The following is a 26,664-nucleotide window of genomic DNA, read 5'->3' as shown; positions in this document are numbered from 1 at the left end:
ATCTGCACAAGTGTTTAATTGGAATAAAAAGCTACCAAAGAATTAACTAATCAAGAAGATCCCTGAGAAACTTCAGATGTTTCTTGCTAAATAAAGTAAATTTCACTTCAAAGCAGTTGCAAACTTGTACATTATTGTATCCATAAATTCTTATCTTATACTTCTAAGTTAAAATTCTATGTATGGGAAAGCTGGGAAACAGCAAATACTTTACCTCAGTGTCGAACATGGGATTATAATCATTGTAGCCAGAATAGAGATCATCTTCATTATTCTCAGGAGCCAGATGCACATTTTGCATCATTTTTCTGTGAAATATTTAACATGCCAACTGTTATATTGGCGGTTTTATACAAATATTTAAAAATGCAAAATATAGACAGTAGTAGTTTGATTAGTCATAAAAACAAGGATTCACCTATAAACAGTATTAAACAGCACCATATCACAGATTTATATATTTTTATACTTATACCAGTTATGAAAATTGTTTTTAAGGCATTTATCATTAAAACTAAATTACAGTAACAAGCAATCACAATACTACTTCTAGCATGGTGTCTTTCCACTGTCAGCTAACTCATGTTTGAGACAACTCATATTCAAAAGTAAGTCTTTACAGGTCAAACCATAGTAGTAAGTCTAATGATAGGTATTTAATCTTGCTCGAGCCTTCCCTTCCCTTCTTTCCTTCCTGCATTCTAAGATCAACATTGCTACAGTTATGAAGCCATTTCAATTAAAACGGGTTTTAAAAGCCAGCATTAAAGAAGCCCGGGTTCCAAAGTCTTTCTCCACCAATATTTCCCTGTCTAATACGGTGTGTTTGCCTGGTGGCCTTTCCCTCACAGAGGGCAGACACTAAGGTGTCTCACTTTGCCTGGCTACCTGTTTTCATAAAAACCTCAAGAAGGCAACGTTTGCTTTCATCGACACCATGAAGTACGTGCCCTCCAGCAAGCAAGCCTCAGCCAGGACGAAGCGCACGGTTCCTCGGCAGCGGCAGGATGAGGAGGATGTTCCCCGTCGCTTCCCCGCCGTGCGCGGTGCCCCGCGGCCGAGCCGCTCCCGGCGCGGGTTCCTGCAGCGGGGAGCCGGCGATGAGCCCCGCAGCGGGGGCGGCTCAGGGCACGGCGGGACTCGCCCTCCGCTCGCCCGCGGCCCGCTCGGCGCTCGGGGCCGGGCGGCGTTGCCCGGGACACGGCGGCGCTCCCCGCATGCACCGCGGCCGGGCGGGGCGAGCCGCGGGCGGGGCCGGGCGCTGCCGGAGCCGCTGCCCCGGGCGGGCGGTGCTACCGTGAGGGGCGGGCTGGGCCTCGGCGCTCGGGGAGAGGGAGAGCGGCGCCTCGCCTCGCTCCGCCTAAGTAAATAGCTGGAAAACGCCGCCAAGCGCCTGAACGTGCGCTTCATTTCCAATCCAATCGCAGTCCAAAACGTTTCTTCCAATGAGAAAGAAACGTGCTCTTAAAACTGAAAGGCTCAATTAAAAGCTAAAAAATAATATAAAAAAAGGAAGTTGCTAAAGTTGTTAAAGCTTCCTGTATCCCATAGCATCTGAAACGAAATTTTAAAAATCCCTAATGTCTTATAAAAAGATGATTCTACCTGCCGTCCTTACTACATTCTCTTGGTATTTTGGAAACCCTGACAAGTGTCAGTTAATTTGCCCACATTTGATTTGACAAGGGTCATTTGATTTGCAAATCATTATACTCTGGAGAAAGTTTCCTATGCCTAAATGGTAAACAGAATAGAGAAGGGATCTCTGAACATGCCTATAGTATTTTTGAGAGAGAAAACATTTTATGAGGCCAATTGTAACCCCTGCTGCCTTATGCCAATAGCATAAGAAAGCTGCAAAGACAATATACAGTATGTCAGAGCATCCTTTAGTCATCAGGGATTGTGCACATTATGCAATGTCAGGGTCTTCTGCTGCTCACCTTTCAGCCTCAAAGTCCTTTCTGAAAAGATAAATGCATAAGTGAAAGGTCTTTCTACTCTGGCTCCCAACAAGAGAAACAAAGGTAACATAAAGAATTATTAAGACATTATCACTTCCTGCATTAACCTGTTCACATTTCATGCATGAACCACTTTCACACAGAAACTTGAGACCTTTGGACATGAGAATCTTTACCTGAATTGTCTGGAGTACAAGTAGTTTGCAGAATAACAGACGCAGGGTGGGAAAAGTTTGCAGCTGCATTACTTGCCACAAACCATAAACTTCAGCATAAGAAAAATATATACATTTATATGCCCTCTTTTTCTGGGGCCTGTGACTCCTCATATATAATTGAAACTATGATTTTTAGATTTTTCTCATTGTCCCCAGACGCATTAATAGGTACCTGAGCAATAGGTAGATTGTGTGGTAATAGACTTAGCTCTGCTATCCAGCTTGTCCATGTTGGGGACCTGGGCATACTGGTGCCCAGCACTATTCTGACGTTTCAGCCCAAATTTGTAGGGCAGTGAAAAGAAGACACTGTGTCAAAGAGGCAGTGCATCTAATTTGTAAATGAGGTGGTGCCAAGGCAACCCTGGAATCTGACCATGTTCCTATGGTCAAACTTCCTTACCCTCCAATATTGGGTGTATACACTCAGACTTAAGTGGCCTCTGGCCTGTATGGACTCTGACCATACTGGGAACATGCCCTGGCCCAGGTCCTGAGACCTTGCATTCCAGCTGCTACTTTTGACATACTCACGAGAATATGAGAGTCTCAATTACTTTGTTCATGTTTTGAAAAGCTGTGTCAATCGACAGGTTTGGTTTTTTTTTTTTTTTTCCTGGTGCTATGAAGTATAAATACATCTTTACATATGAAGATTTCACACAAACCCTCAAAGTCTCAGCATCCTTTGTGGCAATGCAGGGCTTCACTCATGGGTTATGATCATAAGACATCATCTAACAAGATGATGCTACAGTAAGAAAGCCTGTAATGGTGTAAGATGATGTAATAGTCTTTATTGGCTAAATCCAGATGGCAACCTAGAAAGTGAAATTGCCAAAAAACCCCCAAAAACAAAAAACAAAACAAAACAAAACAAAACAAACAAAAAAAAACAACAACAAAAAAAACCAAAAAAACCTCCCAAAAGAGTAAATTTAGTATCTACTCTAGTCCAAGTAGCACTGTATGCTTTAAAGTCCTGATCATTTTAGGTTGGATTAAACCACAGCTGTCACTAAATGCCCCACATCAGTCCTCTGACTGGCATCAAGTTACATACTTGTGCAGCTGAAGCAAACTGCTAATCTGATGAGGTTTTCCTTCAGTCACTATTCAAGACATCAAGTACCTGATCCAGTGAATTCAGTGAAAATTTAAGACAGATTAAAGAAACCATGAAGCTATATTCTTAAATAGGAATTTCTTTGCCTTTCAATACATGGTGTATCTGTCTTTTTCCAGTGGTAACTTTGCAAATAAGGGCTCAGACAAGCTATTCCAGGACCTACTAATTTGGGTTCAGGGGTTACTGGCCACAGTCTGCCTGTGATAATTGCTGTTAGTGTGTACCTTTTATAATCGCTGTTAGTGTGTACCTTACCCTTGCTCTGCCAGTTGAACTGCTCATCTGATCAAGAACTGATTGGTGTTTTTCTGAATTGAAAATGTAATTCTTCCACTGTAATCTTTAAAAAAGTAATTTTCTAGTACTGAATTCTGGACTGACCAGGTCTTTGGGATTCTCTGCTGTCATGCAGAAACCATTCAAGTAGCTTGACTGCCACAAACAGTAAAGCTGCATTTAACTGCTCCTCAGGGAACTAATGCATCTAGTCAGCATACAATTTGAAAACAAAATGAATGGAAAAACCTCATTGTGAATGATACATATGTTACAAACAATGTATATAAAACTGTAGAATACGTGAATTGGAAGGGACCCACAAGGATCATTGAAGGATCATTGATCCTGGCCCTGCACAGGACGCCCCAAGGATCACAGCATGTGCCTTTCTTAGTTGTACCATATGCTGTAGCTTGGGTTTAAAATGCATTTGCAACAGGAAAATCATCTTCTTAACAGGTATTTTTACTATTGAACTATATAATTCTATCTAGTTTTGATGAATTGTGCTTTAGTAGCATCTACTTTACTATTATTTACTTTTTTATTCCTTTAGATTGCTTCTTTAAGAATCAGCATTTAACAATATTGGTAGTATTTGCTTCAGGCCATCTGCACTCTGAAAGAGCACCCAAATTAACAGCATGAACTACAAATAATAATTAAAATTATAGTTTTAATTTTAACATCATTTCAATACAACCACTACTTATAACACGGTATGCAAACCGTGTTAGTTAAAACTCTACAGAACAGCAATAAAGTTATTAATTAAAGCTGTCTTTTTAAGGCATTATACTTCACGAACCATTAGGAACGTAGTAGCAACAGATCATAGTCCATTACCAAATAAATGTACTTGCTGGTTGTTCTGGTGAACAAGTGATGTATTAAACAGATCTAATACTTAACAAATGTGAACTATGCCTCTGTTTTTATTCCACACTAAAAGCTCAGGCTAGCAGTCTCTGTATTTTAAAAGCATACCATTCCTTTATTTTCTCCAAGGGGGAATTCACATCTCCTTCATATTCCACGTCCCCATGGCTCAGAATTAGTGCGAGTTATTTCCCCTAACTTCTTACATGACCTTTTTATACCATCCTGCTTCTCCCCTGCAATAAATCCACCCCTCTGTGGCCAGTAGCAGATTTCAGCTCTGCCCATGGGGCAGCAGAGGAGCACGCTCCATAGAAAGAGACTAAAAACATAGAGGGATCAACTGTGCAGCTCCCAACACAAGTCAAATCTGCCTCTACCCCTATTTGGCTTTGAAGAAAGAATAAATAAGCTGGTGAGTGCATAGTTGCTCCACTTGGGCCTCTTCTGCTGCCAGTACAAGCCCTACTTTTCATTTCCTTATGGAGCCCAAGTCCCTTCACCATGTTATTGGTTGGTTATGGTTTTTGATGTTTCTGGGCTTACAGCACCTTCTGTCCTTTCCATGTGAATTGCAGAAGACAGAGGAGAATCAGTGTCCCTAACTTGTGGAGGCTGCAAGAATTGGGCCTAAAACTCTTATGCTATTACACAAAAATTAAACTTGTACTTTGTTTTTAAGTCATATTTTCTTCCCTTGACTTACACTTCTGAGAATTTAATTATCTATATTTTCTTTTCTTCTTGCAAACTTCTCTCTCCTCTTTGGACCTAGTTTGGACTTACCAGTGTGTCTGATCACTGGAGATGCTGGGGAATATGGCTGCAGTCATACCCTAATTTTGATTAAGTAATGCAGAGCTATGGGGCTTTGTCACTAATATATGGATAAGAACAACAACAACAATAATATAGTTCAGATTAATTGCCATAGACTTTTTTTGTTCACCCCCAGAACTGAAAGGCCCTGTAATTTTATCACAGCTGTGATTAGCTCTCAACACACCGAACTGAGCTTTTAATTCTCTGAATCCACTTGTAGATCTGCATTGCCTTTTGTCTCTTAGTCTATTGCTGATGACAAGTAAGGTATAAATACACATCTCAGGAGGTCAAAGAGTATTAAAATAACTGATAAGTACTTCTAAATGGAAGTGATGGTAAAGTTGTTCTGAAGACCATTTTTTCTCAAGCCCAGGTAACATTACTTTTTTGTTCTAGGAACTTACCATTTTTTTCTTTGAAGTAAAAACCTGAGTTCACAAAGTAAGTATACATCGTTTGCTTCAGTTATGCTCTGTCTATACAAAGGTCTTTGTGTTCAGAACATGTGCCAAGTCATGCCATTTTGCATTAGTCTTCAAAGGGGCAGAATTGGTACTTGCTAAAACCTTAAAACGCTGCTTTCTACACCAGCCTACATAAGCCCTGAGCTGCAGAACTTGCACAGCATGCTACACTCTTCTGTCCCACGGCCTTAAATCTTCCCATGGCCAAGTTTACTGCCACTTTGCTCCACTAACACTTCCCAGCTACTGGCGTATCTCAGGTTACATGGGTGGGGTTAAGGTCAGGAAGCCAAGGAGATAATACTTTGGTTTTCCACCTGCTATCTGTTGAGCAGTCTTCATGAAGCCGTTAGGAAATATAATTTTGACTTCTCCATCTCGCTGTTGAATGTGATTGGAATTAGCAAAGTGCCAGTGAGCAGGCAGATGTACCAAATGATTATGTTTGCCTTATTTATTTTTCTTGAAAAGTAGAAGAAATGATAAACTGAACAAACTTTCAAATGATAGCCAAACAAAGGTTCACTGAACTTCATCAGTAACTATCAAACCTTTATTCTGGGTTCGAATGTATTACTTTTCGACTGTTAGGTTTTTTTAGAAAGACAAGAAAACTTAAAAGGATTTAGTGGCTATATTAAGAGTACATTAACATAATATTTGATATTAATTAAGCAATTAAAATGTTACGTTTTCTCTCCGTGCCCGGGGAGCAGGGGGAGCGGGAGGGGCGGGACCCGGGGGCTGCGGCCGTGGGAGCCGCCCCCGGCCCGCCTCGGCCCCGGGCCCGGGCAGGCTCGGGCTCGGGCTCGGCCTCGGCTCCGGCCCCGGGCCCGCCCCAGGCCCGCCCCGGGCCCGGGCAGGCTCGGGCTCGGCCTCGGCCCCGGGCCTGCCCCAGGCCCGCCCCGGCCCCGCCCCGGCCCCGCCCCGGCCCCGCTCCGGGCCCGCCCCGGGCCCGCCCCGGGCCCGGGCAGAGGCGGCCGCGGAGCCAATGGGCGGCCGTGACATGGAGGGAGCCGCGGGCGGGGCGGACCCGCACAGGGCAGAGGTGGCTCATCCCGCTGCCCATCCCGCATCTCCCGGTCGCGGCGGCCGCAGGCATGGAGCTCTCGCAGGTTGCCATCATCGGCAGGTAAAGCCTCTCGTCGCCCGCGGGCGGCGGCAGCGCCCCAGGGAGGAGGTTCCGGCGCGGCGCCTGTAGGACGGATGCCCGCGGCGTGCGAAGGGGTTTGGGCGCCGTCTCCCCGCTCGGCCCGGCCTGCGGGGAGGGGGTTTGGGTACTCAGTGTCGGGTACGGCCCTCCCTCAGCTGTCCCCGCTGCTGCAGCCGTCGGATGTGTCAGCGAGGTGCTGGCTCGGGGCAGGCGGTGGTTTTGCCCAGCCGCGGGGGCGCGCTGCTGCTGGATCTCGGGAAGTGGGGGGGATGCACCTGCCTTCCTCTACTTAGGGTGCCTTTGTTTAAGCCTCTTAACAAGGCTCTGTGCTACTGTAAAACAAACAGCAAACAAACATCTTTACCGAAGTAAGTCACCCTTTAGGTCTGGAAGACTGATGTCCCTTTTCATTGCAATGCCTTGTGTGTGTGCAAATGCAAGAGGAGTGGAGAAATCCAAGCACAGCTTAACGTCCTATTTGTCAGCTATGTCAGGAAACTCCTAAGTTGGCCCTAGACACTCCTGAAGTAATATTGACTTGACACAGGAGTCAGCAGTATTTCTGGCTTGTGTGGGAATGCATTGTTTCATCCTCTCATTGAGCTGAACCTAAAATTCTTTACTTGAACAAGAGTCTGGAGGGGAGTGAAAATAGGTGTGGGATAGTAAGAGTCCCCTGTGCACCACTGTACCTTGGTGCTACAAGTGTGGGCTGGAGCCAACTTTATTAGCAAGACCACTTGAAGCCTCAGGATGGGAGTTTGAGTGCTGCTGTGTGACACTGACCAAACTGGCTCCAACTGCTGGTACTCAGGGAAATTTTATTCACTGTAGGTGTGTCTGAAGGGTCAGGAGATTCGGGCTCTTGCCTGCTGAGCCTCCTGTGGCACTACTGCAGGTTTTGGTACCACCTGCCGAAGTTGTGTGAGCAGATCTGGTTGTTAATACTTTATCTATCACTGGGCCCAAAATGACAGTGCTTAAAGCGTCAAAGAGCACTGTCTTGGGGTGAAATATGCTAACATCGGGTTGTGATGATGCTGTCATGTATGATGCAGTAATGGTGTGTGCCTGATACCTACCATCGACTTACTTTGTGTCTTCTGTGGTTCAAAAGAAAAACCCCACAAATCTAAAAGCCCATATTAAAGAAATTTTTTTGTGTGTTTAGGGAAACTTAATTTAAAAGTGCGATTTAGAGAGGTTATGCTACTTTATAAAGCTACTGGTAGGTCAGATATACTTATGTCAAGTTGAAGTGATTCAAATGCTTTTATTTTATAATACTCATTAGCCAGGAGGCTGCAGTAGCTAACAGACCTTGATCATGCCTATTCTGTAAGTTTGTTCTGTTGCTTGCCTCAGAATTGATGAACTCTGGGCTTACTAAAGAGAAGTTGTTTATTTTTACTTTTAAATGGTAGGTTTTGAGTGAGACCTTACTCTCTGCTTAACAGCACTAAATGCAAAATTTCCCTTTTTTTGTCACAGTTATTTCCACTGATTCCTGCTATTTCCTGAAACTTCCTGTTTTCGTCCTTTTAAAAAGCATATAGTTAAACCAAAGGCTGAGCATGTTCCTGTTTTTCCTTCCTTCTTTTCTCATCTGCCCTATTACTTTATCTCTGACTTTTGCTCCCCTTTTAATCTTTTATTGATGCCCTAATGGCATTGAATTTTTCAATTGCCAGACATCACTAAAGTTTAATACTGCAAATACAGTGATCTTAGAAGTGAGAAGAAATGCATGTAATTATCAAAACCCCCACTGTAACAGTCAAGGATATTGAGTTCTGATCTTGTCTCTGTTATGGATTTTTTTTCCTAATTTTTTGTGATTTCAGGTTACTTAAGCTTGTGACACTGTGCCTTCATGCTTCCATTTGAAAAGATTGCTGCCTGCTGCACATCTAATGAAGTTAGAACTTGCATCGCTTTCAGAGAGATAATAAAATTGTCAGTTACTACAGTTTACCTCCATGTATTGCTCAGTAATATGATTCACCGAAAGACGTACGCAGACTGTTCCTCTGTGTATCCAGCATGATAAAGTGCTTAATCTAAAAATAAAGGTAGTGCTAGAGGTGGAAAAATAGTATCAAACCCATGCTCAGTTGAGATTTTTTTTCCCTTTTCATGTGTTTGTGGTACTTTCTGAATTGCTGAGGACCTGTGACTTCAGTAGCTGGGTCTTGAGTTTTCTGATCACCTCTGAAGCAGGATCCTGCACTCTGGGATCAGTGGACTGCTGCCTGTCTTCAGCCTATGAGCTGAACAAATTTATTTATTTATTTATTTATTTATTTTTAAGCTCTTTATTGTAAATGCATTAACCAAGTCCGGGTTAAGACTGTGGCTGACAAAACTGTTGGTGATTGAGTCCAGTATCACAAAGTAGTGGTTCCTCCTATTTGACTTCTGCTCTCCTTTTTCTGTTTTGTTTTGGGTTTCTTCTTGCCCATTATTTTTATTCCAGCTTTTGGAGAAGCTGCTATGCACAGCCAGCAAAGGGTATTTCTCTTTTAGAGAAATTTGGTTCCCATCAGTATGCAACTGATCTTTTTATCAAATATCAAAGAGTCCAAGCTCTGGTTTGGTTTTTGCAATGCTTTCAAAGATGTCCTTCCCCCTATTAAATACTGGTTTATTAATTGGCGGATTTTTTTTTTCCAGTGGACTCATTGGTCGCAGCTGGGCCATGGTGTTTGCTGCTGGAGGCTTCAAAGTGAAACTTTATGATATTGCACAAGAGCAGCTAACAACTGCACTGGAAAATATTAGGTAGGTAACCTGACTTGAAATAACTGGGGTTGGAATGAAACGGTGGGATTTTTGTAGTTATGAACGAATAGCCATATCTTGTTATTTCAGGGAGCATAGATTTTAGGCTTTGAAGAAGGCTTTAACTTAGAAGTACAGGTTAAGATCAGAAGATCTGTGCTTCTAAGTGTCACTGACACTTCTGAAGAGAAATTTAATTTTTAAGTTATTCAAGATCTTACACTTGAATTCAATTTTTTTAAATAATGCTTACCACCATTAGGTTATTTATAGGCTAGGTTTAAAATACATGAACATAAGAGGTTTTCCACAGAAAGGCAACAAAGACCCTTTCAAAGTGGAGGTAGATTAAGATGAATTGCTGAGAAGCCCTGCTACAATTATTAGCATTTTATAACTAGTTTTTAAATTGTTAAACTGGTGTTTTTGAGTCCTAGAAGAAAAAGTTGCTGGTGTCATTGCTCAGTTGAAGTAGGAAGCATCTTTAGAAGGAGTGCCAGTTTGAGGGTGTGAATGTGACATCACTTGCACCAGTTGAGTCCAGGAGGCCTCCAGCCCTCTTCTGTTGCGCATGGCATTGTGGCTAAAGCCTCGTGCTTTTGGTAGTACAAGAGGTACAAGTTCAAATCTTGCCTGTCTGCTCCCCTCCCCCAACCTTCAATGCCAACAAGTTCATTTTCTATTCAGTCACTCTTAACTGGAATGCTTCCAAGTATTTCTCTAACCTTCCCTTGAACTGATATAAATCCTTTTGTGGCCTCCTTACCAAAGGACTTTGTGTTCTGTTGATTTACTTCTCACTGCATGAGGAGCCGTTTCCTTGTGTTCGTTTTGAACCTGACTCCTAAGTTACTTTGATTGACCTCTAGTTCTTGTGTTAGAAGGAACATGTCTGCTTGGTCCTATGCACTCTCTTCTTGCCAGGCCTGAAAATACAGTTTTTATTTGCCTATGAGAGAGGGTGAAAGTACATTTATAAGGTGGTTCTGTGCACAACCTAATGTTGCTGTATCAGCATTTAATGCTGAACTTCAGATGACTTCACAATTAGCATCCACCTAAATGCATCAGCTCTCCCTTCATGATGCCTTGGAGTGACATGATGTCAGTTTGTGTGTCAGCTGTATGGGGTGTAAAGTGCACCTGAAAAAGGGTTGTGATGTGTTGCATCCTAATTGCTTTCTGTAACAAGCCTTAAAGCAAACAGGAGTGACTTCAGGAACCCCTTGTAGATCAGTTCAGTTGTTAGAGTTCAGAAGTTAAACAGTATGTGATGTCTAGTGAGATCTGCTAAAAAAGGCTTGATAACAGAGTGGGAAAATCTGTCTCCTCATTTTTTTCTTTCCAGGTAGATGTTAGACCAAACATCTCTGTTGCATCATCTAGGTGACACAAACTTTGGGTTTTTTCGGAATTGCTGTCACAGTGGTAGCCATAATGAGATTCTGGATTATTAGGTGGCAGCTTTGTGGTGTTTATTACTAAAGCCAGTACTTGCCCCATATTTTTTCTTTTTCTAATAGCAGCATGAAGATGTTAGCCTTCCAAGGTTTTCAGCTTGGAAACATGAAGCATAGAATGTCACGTGTTATAGAATAGAGTGCTATTTAAGTGGGTCTGTACTGTCGTGTGCTTGTGTGTGTGTTCTCCTGTAGGAGTTCATGTTGGAAGGGAGTACTGAAGGTCATCTAGTCCAGCCTCCCTGGTCAAGCAGGGTTTTCTAAATCTCCTTGTATCCAGACAGCTTTTGAAAAGCTCCAGAAAAGAGACCCTACAATCTTTTTGGGCAAGCTGTTCCAGTGTTTAGTTACCCTCACAGTAAAGAAGCTCTTCCTCTTGTTCAGGTGGAACTTCCTGTATTCCAGTTTCTGCCTGTTGTCTCTTGTCCTATTGCTTGGCACCACTGAGAAGAGCCTGGATCCATTTCTTGGCATCCTCCTTTCAGATGCTTATAGACACTGTTGAAGTGTTGACACTGTTGAAGTGAAGAGACTGTGTTGTCTCTTCTCAAGGCTGAACAGGCCCAACTCCATTAGCCTTTCCTTGTAGGAGAAATGCTCTGGCACTATAATCATCTTTGTAACCCTCTGCTGGACCCCCTCTGGGAGCTCTGTGTCTTTCTTGTACCAAGGAGCCCAGAACTGGACACAGCACTCCAGATGTGCCTCACCAGGGCAGAGTAGAGGAGCGGGATCTCTTCCCTCGAGCTGCTGGGAGTGCTCTTCCTAATGCATCCCGGGATCCCATTGGCCTTCTTGGCGATGAGGACACTGCTGGCTCATGGACACCTTGTTGTCCACCAGGCCTCCCAGGTCCTTCTCCACAGAGCTGCTTTCCAGCAGGTCACTCCCAGCCTGTGCTGGTGCCTGGGGTTATTCCTCCCCAAGCACAGAACTCTGCGTTTGCCTTTGTTGAATTCCAGACAGTTCCTCTCTGCTCATCTCTCCAACCTTCTGAAGGGCTGCACAGACCTCTGGGGTATTGGCCACTCCTCCCAGCTTTGCGTCATCAGTGAACTTGCTGAGGAGGCACCTGCCCCTTCATCCAAGTCATTGATAAGTTCAAGACAAGTTCAATTGAGTTCAAGGCAAGTTTTGCCTTTTACATAAGATGATCTTAACTTATAATTAACTTGTGTATTTTGGCTATTGTTACACTCCAGTTAAAAAGCCTAGTTTCTTCAACCACTAGTTTAATGATTGTATCTATCAAGATATGGTCAAACTTCTTTGCACTCATTTCATAGCACACAATACTTCTGTAAGAGTTGGAACTTGGGCAGGTAATGTGTGCTAACAGGCAGGAGAGCAGCAAGGGAATGTCTGTGTGATAGAGCCAGCTGGTGACTGGTTCTCTGAACTTGATGTAATTTGCTTTCCTTTTTCCCTCCAAATAGCAAATACTTTTAGGGAAGTTTTTAGGCTTAGAGGTTTTGTGGTTTGTTTTAATTTTGGAACATATTTATTCCACTCTAGTCTGTAGTCCACAAACTTCTAGTATGGAGGTATGACTTTTTGGGGAGAAACTGAAGTGTAGAGATGACTATTTGTAGTTTCCCTTTTCCAAATAAAACGGGGTTTGAGTAGTAAGCAACACTCACTTTACTTCTAAAAGGAGATGATACTTCTTTGATGGCAGAAGTTATATTTAATTATTTTATGTTGTTGCCTTTTAGTCTGTTGACCCAGAAGTCATTGCCTTTTATATAAATTCAGAACATCTCAGGGTCTGCTCTAATGAAACAATCTTTTGTTCTGATGAAGAAACAAACTAATGAACACCCTTATACCACACTGCACCTACTGAATGCATGCTCTAGTAGCCTGCCTTGGGAAATGTAATTTTTCATATGTAGCATGCTTTTTTTCCCTGCATCAGTGTGATTCTGGTTTGAATGAAAGTTTGCTAAAGTTTGAAATAATGAGAATTAGAAAAAGAAGTAGTAATCTCTTCCTGAAAGTAGTCCTAAAACACAGGATGCAAAAATGCTTTAGTGCATGCCCCTCTGCCAAAATAAATTTATGATTCTTGTAATATATAAACTTTTCCAAGTAGTTACTTGCTATTGTTCTAAACATAATTATTCTGCTGATAAAGATTGATTGATTACCAGGCTTACTGGCTTAGTCTTCCAGCCTGTCTTATGTATTGCTTTGTTGTATTGGTACTGTATATATCAAGGGCAAAATGCCTTGGCTTGGTTTAGGTCTTCTTTGATAGTTTCACATATCTCCTTTGAGGGGAGAACTTCTAACTAGATGATTCTTTTCAGAACACAGTTTGATATTGAGTGCCTGATGCTGGCACATCAAGCTTGTGCTAAATTGTAGGCTTGATTCTACCTTTGATTTTATCTCTGCCCACCCACCATGCCCAAAAGTGCAATTAACTAGCTAGGCAAAACTGCATCACCTGCAGAACTAACTAGAGAACATAGTGATAAGCTTTGGCAGGGGAGAGATTCTACCTTTACAAAGGTTCTGTCTGACTGAGTTGAAAATACCTCCAAAAGGAAATGTTGTCTTTTCACGTCATTCCTGTGTGGTAGCCAGTGCCCGTGGCAACTGGAGCAAATTATTTCAGTAAGGGTGATTTGTGTAATTAGTAAAGTTGTGTTTTGAGAACAGTTATGATGCTCATATTTGCCGGGTATGCGGAGTAACAGGTTGTCCAAGGAGTCAGTGAAATCTCCTTTCCTGAAAGCTTTCAAGCTTGGCTACACAAAACCTACTTGGTCTGTTCTGTCTCAGGCTAAATATGAGTGATGTTTTGGTTTGTTCTCACCATGCCAACTACCCTCTCATTTATCAGACAGCACTAGATGGTTGTGCTTTGACTGTTGAATAGTTCTAGTCTTTGGGCAACAGCAGCTGGCTGAACTTATGAAGAACAGGGCTGGTGTTTTCTTCTCTTCATTCACTTCTTGTTAGTGTGGGCAGTATGGTTGTGATTAAGCAGTGTTAATTCTAGTAAGTATTTGTGAGTTTGTGGGCCCCAAGTTGGGCAACTCCTTGGGGGCTCCCCTGGCAGGGGAGACCCTCCTGGAGCAGTTCTGTGTCAGGAACGAGAGACGCATTGGACTTTTTCGGTCTTCATCTTCTGTTTATTGCTATCTTATCAAAACTTCAGCACACTGTCTGCACCAGACTCTGTGTGCATGAAAAAAACAGCACAAAAATGGCTAACAATCTCTTGTTACAAGGCCTTTTAAGTCTAATCAAAAACTAAGCTACCCAATTAAGAAGTGACACCAAAATTATTTTCCTTTCTAACCCAATAACTGACCCCTGAAGACCTGCAATGTGGATTTTTCTCCCCAATTACAAGCTACCACCTAAACCCAAGAAGAAAGAGGAAGAAGAAGAAAGAAGAAGAGAACTCAAGACAACACCCTATATCCTCCATCTTGAACCCATCTATAACATACTAAAAATCCTAAAACCTAAGTTTCTCACCCATGTGACATACTACACTACTCTCTACAATCTCTACAATCTATTTCACATTTTTGTGATTTCTAGTTTACCTTGAGGGTTTGGAAGTTTTCTCCATTAATGAGGGTCAAAGTCAGTGCTCCCCTGGGGGTCAGGACACCCCAGAGCAGACAGAGAAATATTCCCAGTGCCCTAGGTTTCCACAAGTATTTGCTGGTTGCAACCATGTGTGCTGAATAGACCTGCCTGGCTGTGGATAAAGGTGAGGCGAGTGGGGTGTGAACAAGATGAGTTAAGTGTTAGCATTGCTTTCAGGGTCCTTCCGTAAAGACTTTTAGAGTAGGATTTGTAACCAGAAGCATCCCAGGCATTTTATGTGATTGGGAGTGTTCCTGTAGATTGGATGCCTTATCCTGAAGCAAATAGATCCCAGAATAGTGCTGACATGGGCAGACAGGTACAACAGTAAAACTCTGGAGGTAGGTGAAGCATAAGCTCAGAAAGGAAGTAGTATTTTCTTATCGATGTGAATTCTTCATTCTTCAAAGATCTTACAGGTATTGAGTGAAACTCTCTGAGCTGCACATACAATACAGCTGCAGAGTGAAGCTCTGGATATGGCTGCAATGATCGCAGTCTAGGGTCATCCTAGGGATGATCCCCTAAAAATTTAGGCTGTCGTCATTAAAAAGTCATCCAGTAGAGGTCAGTGGCGCGCTGCTCGAGGTACAAACCTTCGTGTCTTAATGTATGGTATCACGGAAGATAGTGGTTACCCACAATTCTGCAGCAATCTAATACCCCATGGGAATATAAAGATGGTTTAGTGCTTGAAAGACTAAAATTTGTTTGTAGAACAAAAAGCCAGAATGGCTATAAGTAGATTGGCAAAGGGTGCAAAAAATTAAAATTTCCCAGGAGGGAAAGCCAAAATTGAAGTAATGCATATTTCCTACTCCATGTTTTAACTGTTTTAAATGCATGGCTATCATGAAGATTGGTTATGTTAAAAATAATGCTTTTTGTTTAGGAATAAAAAAAAAAAAATCAGTCCAGCCTCAAATTCCAAAGATGAAGATGGCAGTTTTGAAGGTTAACTAAGAAATGGTATTCTGAGTGCACAGTGTATTGTTAGTGGTTTTTGATGGAAAAGCAGAAATGCAGAATGGTTATCACTGGCACAGAAGGAAAGATATGAAACAGAAGATGGGTGCTGCAAGCTTGGGGAAGAAAAATAGAAGCTGGATCACTTAGTCTAAGACTCTAGCTTTTTTGAATCTCTCAATCACCAGTCATGTACTGTAATTTTGGAGAACCTGGGAGGATGAGACAAATATAGTATTGCAATGAGAGTGAACAAGAACTTCGCTCTCTTCTTCAAAGAAGGAATTCTGATATGATCTCTTCAAATGTAACTTTTGTGTGTGTTTTTGTTTGATTTGAAGTTTTTTTAAGCATGTGAGCAAGAGTATGCTGGATTTGGGCAAGAGCACCTGGGAAATGAACTTCTAATGAATGGATAGTAAAAACCTTTTTAATTATTCATCGTGCCTCACAAGTGTGAGGGAGCCAGAAGTTTGGATTCTGTAGTTTAGGGCACCTGTTTCTTTCCAGAAATTGGCACCTTTAGTGCTAGAAGCCTTAAGTGTTGGATGAAGTTTCTGTCCATCACACTGTATATTCCCTGTGACCTTGGGAAAGGGAGCTGAAGATCCCTGTTTCCTATTCTTTGCCATAAATTGCTTAACAAGTAGAAGTCTGTGCTTTTCAATCATCCATTTGCTGTGTCCTTAATTAAATTGGTAGGAAGAATAAAGGATTTTTTTTTCCTGCTGCTATTCATTAGGTCAATTTCCTCATGTCTTCATGAGGATGAGCAGTTTTTGCTGAATAATAACCAAAGGCTCAGAGGACTCCTGTCTCGATGAAACTGATGAAAACTGAACCAGTTTAACCATGGTAAAGACTACATCAAAGAGCTTTAGGTTGATTGTGATCAGCCAGTTTAATCCCACCTAATTTCTGTGACCATTGTTCCTCTAAGCAGCTTATAATGGTTTTGAAAAATGGCTTGCTTGTTCTGGATGTTTGAGGGCTTCAAACTGTAGAGACCTTTTCTGAAGAAGTGGCATGTCCAGTCCGTGCCAGGGTGTGTACTTGAGCATTCATTTCAAGTTTACTAACTATTTAAATTTTTCTACACTTGTTCTGTAGTCATTAAAAAACCCTCAAAACATAGTGGCATGGTTTTTATGAAGGACTCTTGCCTGCATTGAATGTATTTATTTATCTCTATACTAGTAAAGAAGTGTTCCTACAGTGAGATGTTGTAGCAAAAGAGCTGTTTGTAAAACTAGATGAAGTTTATTAAAGGGACCTTGCTTCCCATTAAATATGAGCAAAAAAAAACCTCTTGTTGATTGTGCACCAGTTAAAACAAATTTGAAGTGGTGACCATCTTACATCTAGGTGTAGATCTTGGAGCTGTCTGTGCTTGAAGAGAAGAAAAACCTTTGATAAGATGGGGGAGGAAGGATAAATGACTGAAATGAACCTTTTATATTTTTGAATAGAGATGTATGCAGTGGCATGACAATTAGTGTAGTACATGGTTTGTTAAGAAGGTTTTTTTAAAAACTGATGGTGGCTGAACAATGATCAAGTGTTTAAATGTGCCTATGTTGTTTCTGTCAGCAAACAAATGAAAGAGATGGAGAAGTTGGGAGTCCTGAAAGGAGCTTTGAGTGCGGAGCAGCAGTTGGCTCTCATTAGCGTTTGTACAGACCTGAAGGCAGCAGTAGAGGGTGCTACTTTCATTCAGGTAAGCAAAGATTTGCCAACTTCTATCAAATGGTTCAAAAAGATGATTAAAAGCTGTGCTACGCAGTAGGTGGGCACTGGAGAGTTCAACATCATGGCTCCATAAGGATATAGTCATGCTTGTTAAAGTTCTTTCTAGCCTGGTATCTGACGAGGGAGACCATGCCTCTTTGCAGAATTTCTTACACTAGAGTCCTTGCAAGTTTATTCTGAGTTAAAAGAATAAGGGGGGGAGCTGAGCTGAGAGGGAATTGCTGACCTCCATGTATAATAATGACTGTGCCAGTTAAAAAGATGAATGTAAGGTGAAGGTTGGCAGGAGGTTTTTGAGGGACAGATTATCACTTAGGGAACACCACACATTCTAGAACTGGGTCTAAAATGTGTTTTTTTTCCTCTCCAGGTACGTAGTGAAGGCAGGGAGTATGACATACGGGGTAACTATTCTGACTGTGGGAGAGTGCTGTAGCCAAACACAGCTATCCCAGAGTGCTAGAGTATTAAAACCAGGGTTGATACACAGGTTTGAAATCTGTGCTGCTAAATAAAATTGGAATGGGGAACAAACTGAACTGCTAGGACTGATAGTTTGTGGCTGCTTAATTATTAATATGCTTGCTGGATTAGACATAGTGCAGAGAATAGGCTAATCTGGGATTATTTCTGGGGTAAAGTATGAGTGCATTTTTGTTGGGATTGGCATCTTCTACCCTATATGGCTTCCTAGTATTATTCCAGTGTTGTACCATTAGCTATCTCTACATGTATTTGTGCTGCACTCTCATTTCCAATTTACAGTGTTTCAGGCTGTAAATTCCCAGTTTGATCAGCTGCAATACAACCCTAGTAACAAACTGAACTGAAAAGAGCACAGACTTCCAGACTTTTTATTCCTCCCAATTTGGTGAAGTGAGGAGAAGAGAATGGGAGGCAGGGCAAAGCCTCACACAGAAGTCAAGGCATGAATGTGCTCTAGCTTTTTACAGTGGTACATGAAACTAAATATTTACCCCCAGTATCTTACTCTTTCATCACTGATGAGCTCAGAACTTGTTAGTTCATAGTATTGTGTTCATGCATGTATTGCCTACCTGTACTGAGTTTAATTTGCAAATTTATTGTCTAATCACTCAGTCTTGTAAAGTCCTTCTGCAAATGTTTGTGGTTGTAATAATGATGGCCAACTTAAATTTCATGAGTGAACTTTCAGGTCATTTATGAATGGATGTAACTAAGGGCACAGCTATCTGTGAAACAGCACTGGCCAGCCTGTTCCAGTGAGTAAGAAATGACTATTCTTCTTACCTTCTCCTTGTGAAGGCTGTCTTCTTGTTTCCAGTATTCTCATAGTTCTTCTTGTTTTCTTTTGCTGTTTCAAGCATTACTAACTACCTGCTATATCCATATGGTGTCCTTACTTTCTCCATATGCTACCTGTAAAGATGTGATCCTTCTTACTACAAACTTTTTATCTCTTCAGCATTCTGACTTCTATTTTATCATCTTCTTTTGAAGCTGAACATAGCTGTGATGGAGTTCTTGGGTCTTGTTGCTCTGGCAGGGATGTTGGGTTTTGATATGCTATTGGTCCCATGAAAGAGGGTCTTTGGCAAAATCTTAAGATTTTTGAACAAGGTCTTGCATGCAATGTCAGTTTAAATCGAGGTCCCACCACTATCAGTTCATTTACAAAATGGGCATTGGGCAAATGTTGCAAAATCAAAGTAATTTTCTGTTAGAAGGAACCTGTGGAACTCATCTGGCTCAACCCATTGCAGGACCAACTTGCATCAACTTGCACAGAATTTGTGCAGTTGAGTTTTGGGTAAACACTTCTGGTCTCTCTGGGTAACGTGTTAAAATGTTTGATTACTGTCATTGCATCTTTTCCCTGATATCTAATTGGAAGTCTCTTCTTGCAACTTCAGTCTCTTGCCTGCTGTCCTACCAGCCTGCACCTCAGAGAACCTGTGTGTTCCTTTCAGGTAGCTGAAGACAGCGGTGTTGTGTTGGTAGTCTCCAAACAGCAACAGTGTACCTGGGGTAACTGCAGTTTTCTGGCACTATTTTATGTTCCCTTAGCCCTCTTGATGTCTCTAAACATGCAGTTATTTAGTATATCAATAAAAATAAACGGAATAGCTGCAGTATGCCCATGGATAACAAGTCATGTGTGTGAAACATGGTTGGCACTATTTGTATCAGCTCTCCAAACTATAGCATTAAAGTTTGATTCAAAGTGTTAAATGCACAATGGAAGTGGGCAGGCAACTTATTTGAAATAGACTTTAATTTTCTCTTGAAGGAGGGCGGTGGAATAGAATGAAACAATTGAGGCTCACAGCCTTATTTCAGCAGTGAGCAGACTACTTTATGAACCATATTAAATTTAAGAAATGCTGCTTAGTGCAGCTTTGAATGTGGAACGACAAAATGTACTAATTGTAACTTATGAGCGCTAGTGTTCTGACTTTTAGTTACTTAAAAAATAAAATATTGGTTGCATTAATCTTAGTCGAATATAGAGGACTCAATTTTCATGCTTAATGATATAACCTACTGATTAGCTTATTTCAGAATTTTCATGCGAACTCAATTTCTTTACCCTGGAATGCACTTGGTTAAATCTCAATTTCTTTTCAAATCTGACCTTTGTATAATAAGCCCACTTAAAGCTTTAAAAACTTCTTGATGTTTGCCCTCCATGAGTCTTCAGACAATTGCCTTCTATGTAGTTTTCATAGGACATAACTTAAAACAGAAGGGATAAAATAGTAAAAAATGGAACTTCCTAAGTTAAATAAGTGAAGATACAACTGGGAAAAAGATGCAAGACATAATTAGAAGGACTTAGAAGAAAATTTATAACAGTGATGTCTTCAATATTTTAAAAGGTTATATATTCTCTCTCCTGAGCATTTTCATGAAGTAACTTGTCTTGCTTAGTGTACTTTACATCAACTTTAGAAGGAAATCAGTCCGTGTTTTGCTCTCAACCTGAGTATTCACACAAGTTCACTTCTCAGAACTTTCCTATGCTACTTGGAATAAGTGCATAACCTATAGCATGTAGGTGAATGTACATGGCAAGTTTTTATATAATTTAAAAGCTTTAATTCTGAAATAACTTTTCCATTAACTGAAAACTCCATGGAGATAAATTAATGGATATGTTTGTACTATAATGTTCCTGGCGTGGGACTATCATGGATGAGTTAAATGTTTCTTACATTTGTGCTCTTAGCTTTCCTGCATAAATATGATTACTTTTTTATCTGTCTTTATGTGACTATTGGGTACTGAACATCTTCGATCTCCTTTGAGTATTAAAACCAGATTTTAGTGGATATGTGTCTAGTTCATAAATAAGATAAATTGAAAGAAGTGCAGCACTTGTATGATCTCTTACCACAACACTAGTAAAACAAAACCAAAGGTTTTAAATTGAACAATTTACTAACTGAACAATAAAGTTTGCTAGTTATCAGAGGAAGATTAGATGGCTGACTATTGCTACGATCTTATTCTTGACACCTGAGCTGCTGTGTCTTTTGGTGACTTGTGAGGGCTGGCTGGGCTGGTTGAAGATGGACACAAAAGGTCACTGAAAGGTGACCTCTGAACCCATCTGTTGTGCTGTGGCATTGAACAGAACAGACTGGGCAAGGGGATGAAGTTAAGCTTTTAACTTACACCTTGTGTTCTTGAAGTATTTCTCTTTTTTACTTTTAAAAAAACTCTGCCTAAAAGCCTTAGAACAGTATCTTTATTTCCTGCCCACCCCTTTAAAAAGACAGGGTGTTCTGCCCCCTCTCCTCCTCCCCGCCATTACACCTGCACAGACTGTTGAGCTGGTGATAACGACATTAATAGATTTTCAACCTGGTATCTTTCAGATCTTGCTAGCTCTTTCATCTTTTCCAGTTGAACGTATTTTTAAAAAAACAGTATTAACAGCTTTCAAAAAGTCTGGTGGTGCCTTCGGGGTACAAAATCAGCATTGACTTTGGAGCTTTGACAACAGGTGTCTTGTGTCTCTGGTCTTAAAAATTAGTTTTTGACTGTCTGTTACCAGTTTCTACTTGTAGTTTTTGTTTGGCTTTCCTGACGTCTTTCAAGAACCCTTTTACTTCTTGGGGATGAGGGAATGTCTGCAGAGAGTAGATGAAGATATCTTCAGCTGCCCTGAGCTCATAGGCTGGAAGACCATACTGTTTTGGAGGCTCTGTTAGTCACAGACCTCTGTAAAAACAAAACTGGTGGCAGGCAGAGTGTGCAAGCATTGCAGTAACATGGCTTCTTCTGAACTGAGCCCTGGACGGACAAACGTGTCTGTTTGCTCACAGCTGGGCAAATACAACCTTAGCCCTGATTTTACTCTACAGAGCTTAAACACTGGCCTGAGGCACCAGAAGTTGTGTTTTGGCTTTTGAGGGAACAGGTTTTAGGCATGGGACTTGACTTGCTGTCTTTGTAGAAGTTTTGAGAAAATTCTTTCTAATTTTAAAGATTTAAATGATCAGATCTTAAAGACTTGCTGTAAAACATTTTATGAAATCAGCATCTGAGTTGAACTAAAAGATGATGTTTAGGTAAACAGGTGCTGCTGCTGAATGGACTTACGTCCTTCCAAGTTTTCTAACATTTATTTCCCATCTATTCTGTGCATATAACAGCTGGTGTCATCTACCATTACAGTCTTGAATATGGTTTTGGTCCTTGTTTCAGGAGGTTGTCATTTGCCAAAACTGTCATCCTGCCAGACAACTAATCTTGCTCTTCAGGTTCTCTTCCTTTGCTCCCTGGTCCCTTTCTGGGGTGGTGGTGTGTTTCCATTGCCTTTCCTAGAGCACTTTCCCTATTTTTCAGGGTGGATGAGATCAGGGTAGGGAAAACCAGAGAAAATTTAGTCTTTTGAAAGAAGATGTAGGGATGAGGATGGATGTCAGTCAACTAGTTTGAGATCTTATTGCCCTTTCCTGAGGGAACAAAAAGGATCTTCATCTGTAGCAGCCTGATCGACTTGTCCGTCTTTTGAAAGTTTCATTGGCCATGTGAACGTTGTGGAAAATGATGGATCTTTTCATGCCATGATACTAACAGGAGAAGAAGCAAACTTGTCTTCATTTGCTGTATTTGCTTTAAACAAAAAAACAGCTAAAAAGCCTCTCACAGAAACCCCTCAAACCTTTCCAAATTTGTCTGATTTTAGAAAAGGTAGTTCTGAAAACTAGTACCTTCACAAATCCCATTTTTTTCTGCTAAAGGTTGAAAGGACACTTGTAATTCAGTCATTTATTCTGAAGAGTATAAAATGGCAGTAACTTAATATCTTTATTGGTCAGATTCTTTGACAGAGTATGTTTATGAAAAGTAGGAAAGTACAGAATGTTTCCATCCCAGTGCTGGATTTCACCTCAGTGTTGTTTACTTGCACAGTATCTTGCAGTCAACAGTCTTTCGTGTCACTCAAGAGGTAGTGATTCATGAAGCATCAGATTTCACACTCATATGAGCTCATATGTTCAAGACCAATAAGAAGTTATCACTCTAGATCTAAGGTGATTTATAGCCCTAAATTATTATTTTAAATTAGGTTAGCCTGAAAGTGCTGGTGCCTTTACCTGATCTTTTATGACTGCTTTTACAATAAGTTTCTTTATCTAGTGATGAGACCAAAGGCAGGCAGGATCAGTCATACCTAGACAACTGTGTGTCAAAAATGTATTAACCTGTTCTTAAAATGCGCTTGTGGTGTGATTCCTTCTCCTCCCATGTTCAGCATTTTGCTCCACTGCATACATAACCCATAGGAAGTCTGTAACTGAAGCTCTGGGATGTGAAACTCGCATACTTGTACTTTATTCATATTTTTTATAATCGTGTCACGTGGCGATAATATGGCCCTCACATTATCCCTAACCCCCTAACAAACAGCCAGTGTGTTTTTCAGTTAAAGGAGCTGCTGCCCTTATGATGCCTTCTTACCCTTGGCTTACAGGATAGCAGTAGTTAGTAAGATAGTTCAGGTTCAAAATAAAAGTCTTGATTGTCAAGGTTGTGGCTTGGTTTGGACTAACTAGAGTTGGTTTACACCTAAGGAGGCTTTTGTTGCAAATGATATTTTTGTTAATTATTTGGTTTTTGTTCATGAGCTTGAAACCATCTTTGAGGAAGTTGTGTACACACTTAGTGGAATGAGTATCTGCTGTGGGAAAGGGTCAGACAGGCTGATGAGCTCCTGTTCCTCTGTGTCTGTCCCACTGGGTTGGGTTTCTGCCTTACATCCAAGTGTCTCAAGGTTTTTGTGGTGGTTTGTTTGGGGTTTTTTTTACTCCTTCTACCTCATTTTAACTGATCAAAATCCTGACACTGCACTGAAAGGTGTGCAACAGCCTGGGGCAACAGCTTCAGCAACAGCCTTCAGCAACAGCTGTGTGTGTGTCTCATCCCAAAGCCATGCAAAAGTGTGTGTGCCTCCTACCCAGCTGCAGGCCCTGCCTTTATCCTGAAGGAGGATAGCAGCACTTTACAAAAAGAAAACTGAAGTAAATATGCTTTCCCATTATCATCTTTGAATTAATGAATTTTTGTTAGTCACCTTATCTTAATAATGTCTTGGTATACTGTTAGATGCACATACTATCCATCTCTAAAGTGCCTCAAAATATGCATCTAAAACTATTTTTGAGGGGAGTGTGATGAAAAAGTCCAAAATACTTGAAGTCAAGTACTTCCATTTGAAATACGTAATGATTTTGAATTTTGTGAAATTACCAAACCTATTCAATGTATTAAAAATATATAATAGAGCTAAGTTTTATTGACTAACAGTAATATCAGAAGTAAAATTGATACTTCTATGTAATAATTTGTTCTGATATTAAAAATACAGCTTTATGTCTCTGCTTGTTTCAATAGCTGAACTCCCAGCCGCTGCAGTCAAAATGTGAAGTTTTTTAATTGCAGGTGGTGTAGCTCCCCAGGTTCATGTGTGTTTTCATGTGTCTTGTTTACTGACTGCAGTGCACTTTAGTGTCTGACATGGAATACAATAGAAAAAGCACTCAAGTTTCCTTAATAGAAGGTGCATCTTCACTCTTCCAGAATGGAAATACACACCTAAACCCTGCAGGAACAGAACAAACCAGAATATCAACACAAAAGCCTAAATAGAAATTATAATAATTAGGACTGAAATACTAAGGATAGTAGTGAACGTTTTAAACACTCTTTTGCTTAAAATAGAATTTGATGTGGATTCAATAAACTGCTGACTGAAACACAGCAGTCTATATGCAAGATGGAACAAGTAGATGGAATTTTGCTTTGGTAACTTCAGTAACCTCAACTTCGCCAGTGATGTTGGAGGAAACAGAACTGGTTATCAAATGGCAGGGTTTAATTTGCACATAGCTTATTTTAACATATGTACTTTTTTCAAAGAGGCTTTTACAAGGATCCTTTATTATATTATTTAGATATGGTGAAATTATATGGAATAATTGTATTTGCCTGTACAGTTGCTATAGATAGTAATTTGAAATCTCTATTTAATTTCATTAAATTTGCAGGTCTCCTTTTCAGATATTTTTGATGTCTGCCTTAAACAGGATTCAGGTTATGTGTATTAAAAAACCACAGGACAAAGCTTTTTGTAGGTTTATATTAATCAGGATTTGTTTTAGAAATAAAACATTCTCAAGTGACTTGTTAGATTGAAAGTAAAACAATTATGCCTGTTTTTTCTGCAAAGTTCTTTTTCTAGTGGATTATAACTATAGAAAATAATAGAAGTATTTGTAGAAATGTATTAGGCACCAAGCTTTCAGAAAAGCTCCTTTTCTGACATGCAGCACTCTTTGTCTCTTAATCCTGTGACGTTCTTTATATTCCCACAAAAAGCTGGATATAATGTGGTTCCTGTTGCAGGAGCGCTGACAGTCTGGGTCCAGCTTGTGGGATAGTTCAGTGCTTTGAAAGCTGCTGCTGTGGCCTCATTCTGTAAGAGGAGAGGATTGCTGTCACTTGACTCTGGGAACTGTTCTACAGGAGTGCCTTAAAAATGTCAGCTAAATCACAGCACTGACAAGCTGAGGCTTCTTAAAATGCTGTAAGTTTTAAATGTGTGTAAACAGAGCAGGGGCTTGTGGCACATTTGGAGATCCTCACTTAAGTGCAGAAGATGAGGAGGATTCTTGTTGCAGTCAAAGTGGTCATGGCTTCTAAACAACTTACCTGCTGCTTAAAACCTTACTGAGTTTACTGGGAAAGGGGAAGTTGCAGAACTCTAGAAAATAATTTTCTACCTCACTTGGGAAGGACACAGGGTGCTCTTGCTGTAGCAGCTGTGGCATGGCAGTGAAATGCAACTCTTGGGGGTTAGGTGGTACAAGACAAAGGTGAATAGCTGTAGGAGGGAGATAGCTGTGGGAGGGGAATAGTGTGTTTCTTGCCTCCCTTGGTTTGATTGAGGAGCCAGTTGAGAACTTTTGCGTCAGTATTAGCAGGACCACCAGAATGGGAGACTTTGTGGTAGGTGTCTGCTATGGACCACTTGATCAGGAAGAAAAGGCCTTCTTCAGAAGCCTCACATTCACAGGCCCATATCTTCATGGTGGGGCTTCAACCACATCAATATCTGTTGGAGGGACAGCACAGGAGAGCACAAAGAATTCAGAAGGATTGTGGAATGCATTAATGGTAATTTTAACACAGGTGGCTGGGGACTAGAAGAGAGGACATGTTGTGCTGGACCTCACAATGAAGAACTGGTTGGAGATGTGAAGGTCATGGGGAAGTCTTGACTATAGTGGCCATGAGATGGTGAAATTGAGGATCCTTGAGAGGAGAAAGCAAGACAAAAACTTCAGCAGGGACAACTTTGGCCTGTTGGGCCAAAATCTACTTCGAAGAGTCCCATGGTATGGGATACACTCCTGCAATGAAGGTGGGTCTAGGAGAGCTCAAGACAGATCTATCTTCACTTGTAGAAATGTATATATTATCATAAACCTTCATATTAAGATTGCCAGGGAAGAAAGACTTTATGTTTTGAATTTGCACCAGATAGCATCTAGTCAGGAGGTAGGAATTCAATGTGCAGCTTTCAGACTTCTTTATTCAGCAATTCCTAATGCTGGCGACTACCATCAGAGTCCATACTCCTTATTGGGAAGGCTTGATGCCGCATCCCTTCTCCAGATGATCTTACAGAA

General features: G+C 41.0%; 2 protein-coding genes across 8 annotated transcripts in view; one reads left to right on the top strand and one right to left on the bottom strand.

Annotated features, from left to right (window-relative positions):
* The window catches only part of IFT88 (intraflagellar transport 88), a 44,358-nt gene extending 43,192 nt beyond the window's left edge, over positions 1–1,166 (bottom strand). For all 6 annotated transcript variants that reach the window (XM_053935343.1, XM_053935349.1, XM_053935344.1 and 3 more), the window contains exons 1-2: positions 831–1,166; positions 215–308 (exon numbers count right to left, since the gene is read on the bottom strand). In XM_053935343.1, the coding sequence (XP_053791318.1) occupies positions 215–304 (90 nt within the window). In that variant the 5' untranslated portion in view covers positions 305–308; positions 831–1,166. The remainder of the gene's footprint in view (positions 1–214; positions 309–830) is intronic.
* Positions 1,167–6,714: 5,548 nt separating this feature from the next.
* CRYL1 (crystallin lambda 1) overlaps positions 6,715–26,664 on the top strand; it is a 52,145-nt gene continuing 32,195 nt past the window's right edge. For both annotated transcript variants that reach the window (XM_053936005.1, XM_053936004.1), the window contains exons 1-3: positions 6,715–6,890; positions 9,585–9,692; positions 17,321–17,447. In XM_053936005.1, the coding sequence (XP_053791980.1) occupies positions 6,859–6,890; positions 9,585–9,692; positions 17,321–17,447 (267 nt within the window). In that variant the 5' untranslated portion in view covers positions 6,715–6,858. The remainder of the gene's footprint in view (positions 6,891–9,584; positions 9,693–17,320; positions 17,448–26,664) is intronic.

Source organism: Vidua chalybeata, chromosome 2 (genome assembly GCF_026979565.1).
Source record: "Vidua chalybeata isolate OUT-0048 chromosome 2, bVidCha1 merged haplotype, whole genome shotgun sequence".
Lineage (NCBI taxonomy): Eukaryota > Metazoa > Chordata > Aves > Passeriformes > Viduidae > Vidua > Vidua chalybeata.
Note: the sequence above shows the minus strand (reverse complement) of the source record. Positions and strands in the feature narration are given on the sequence as shown.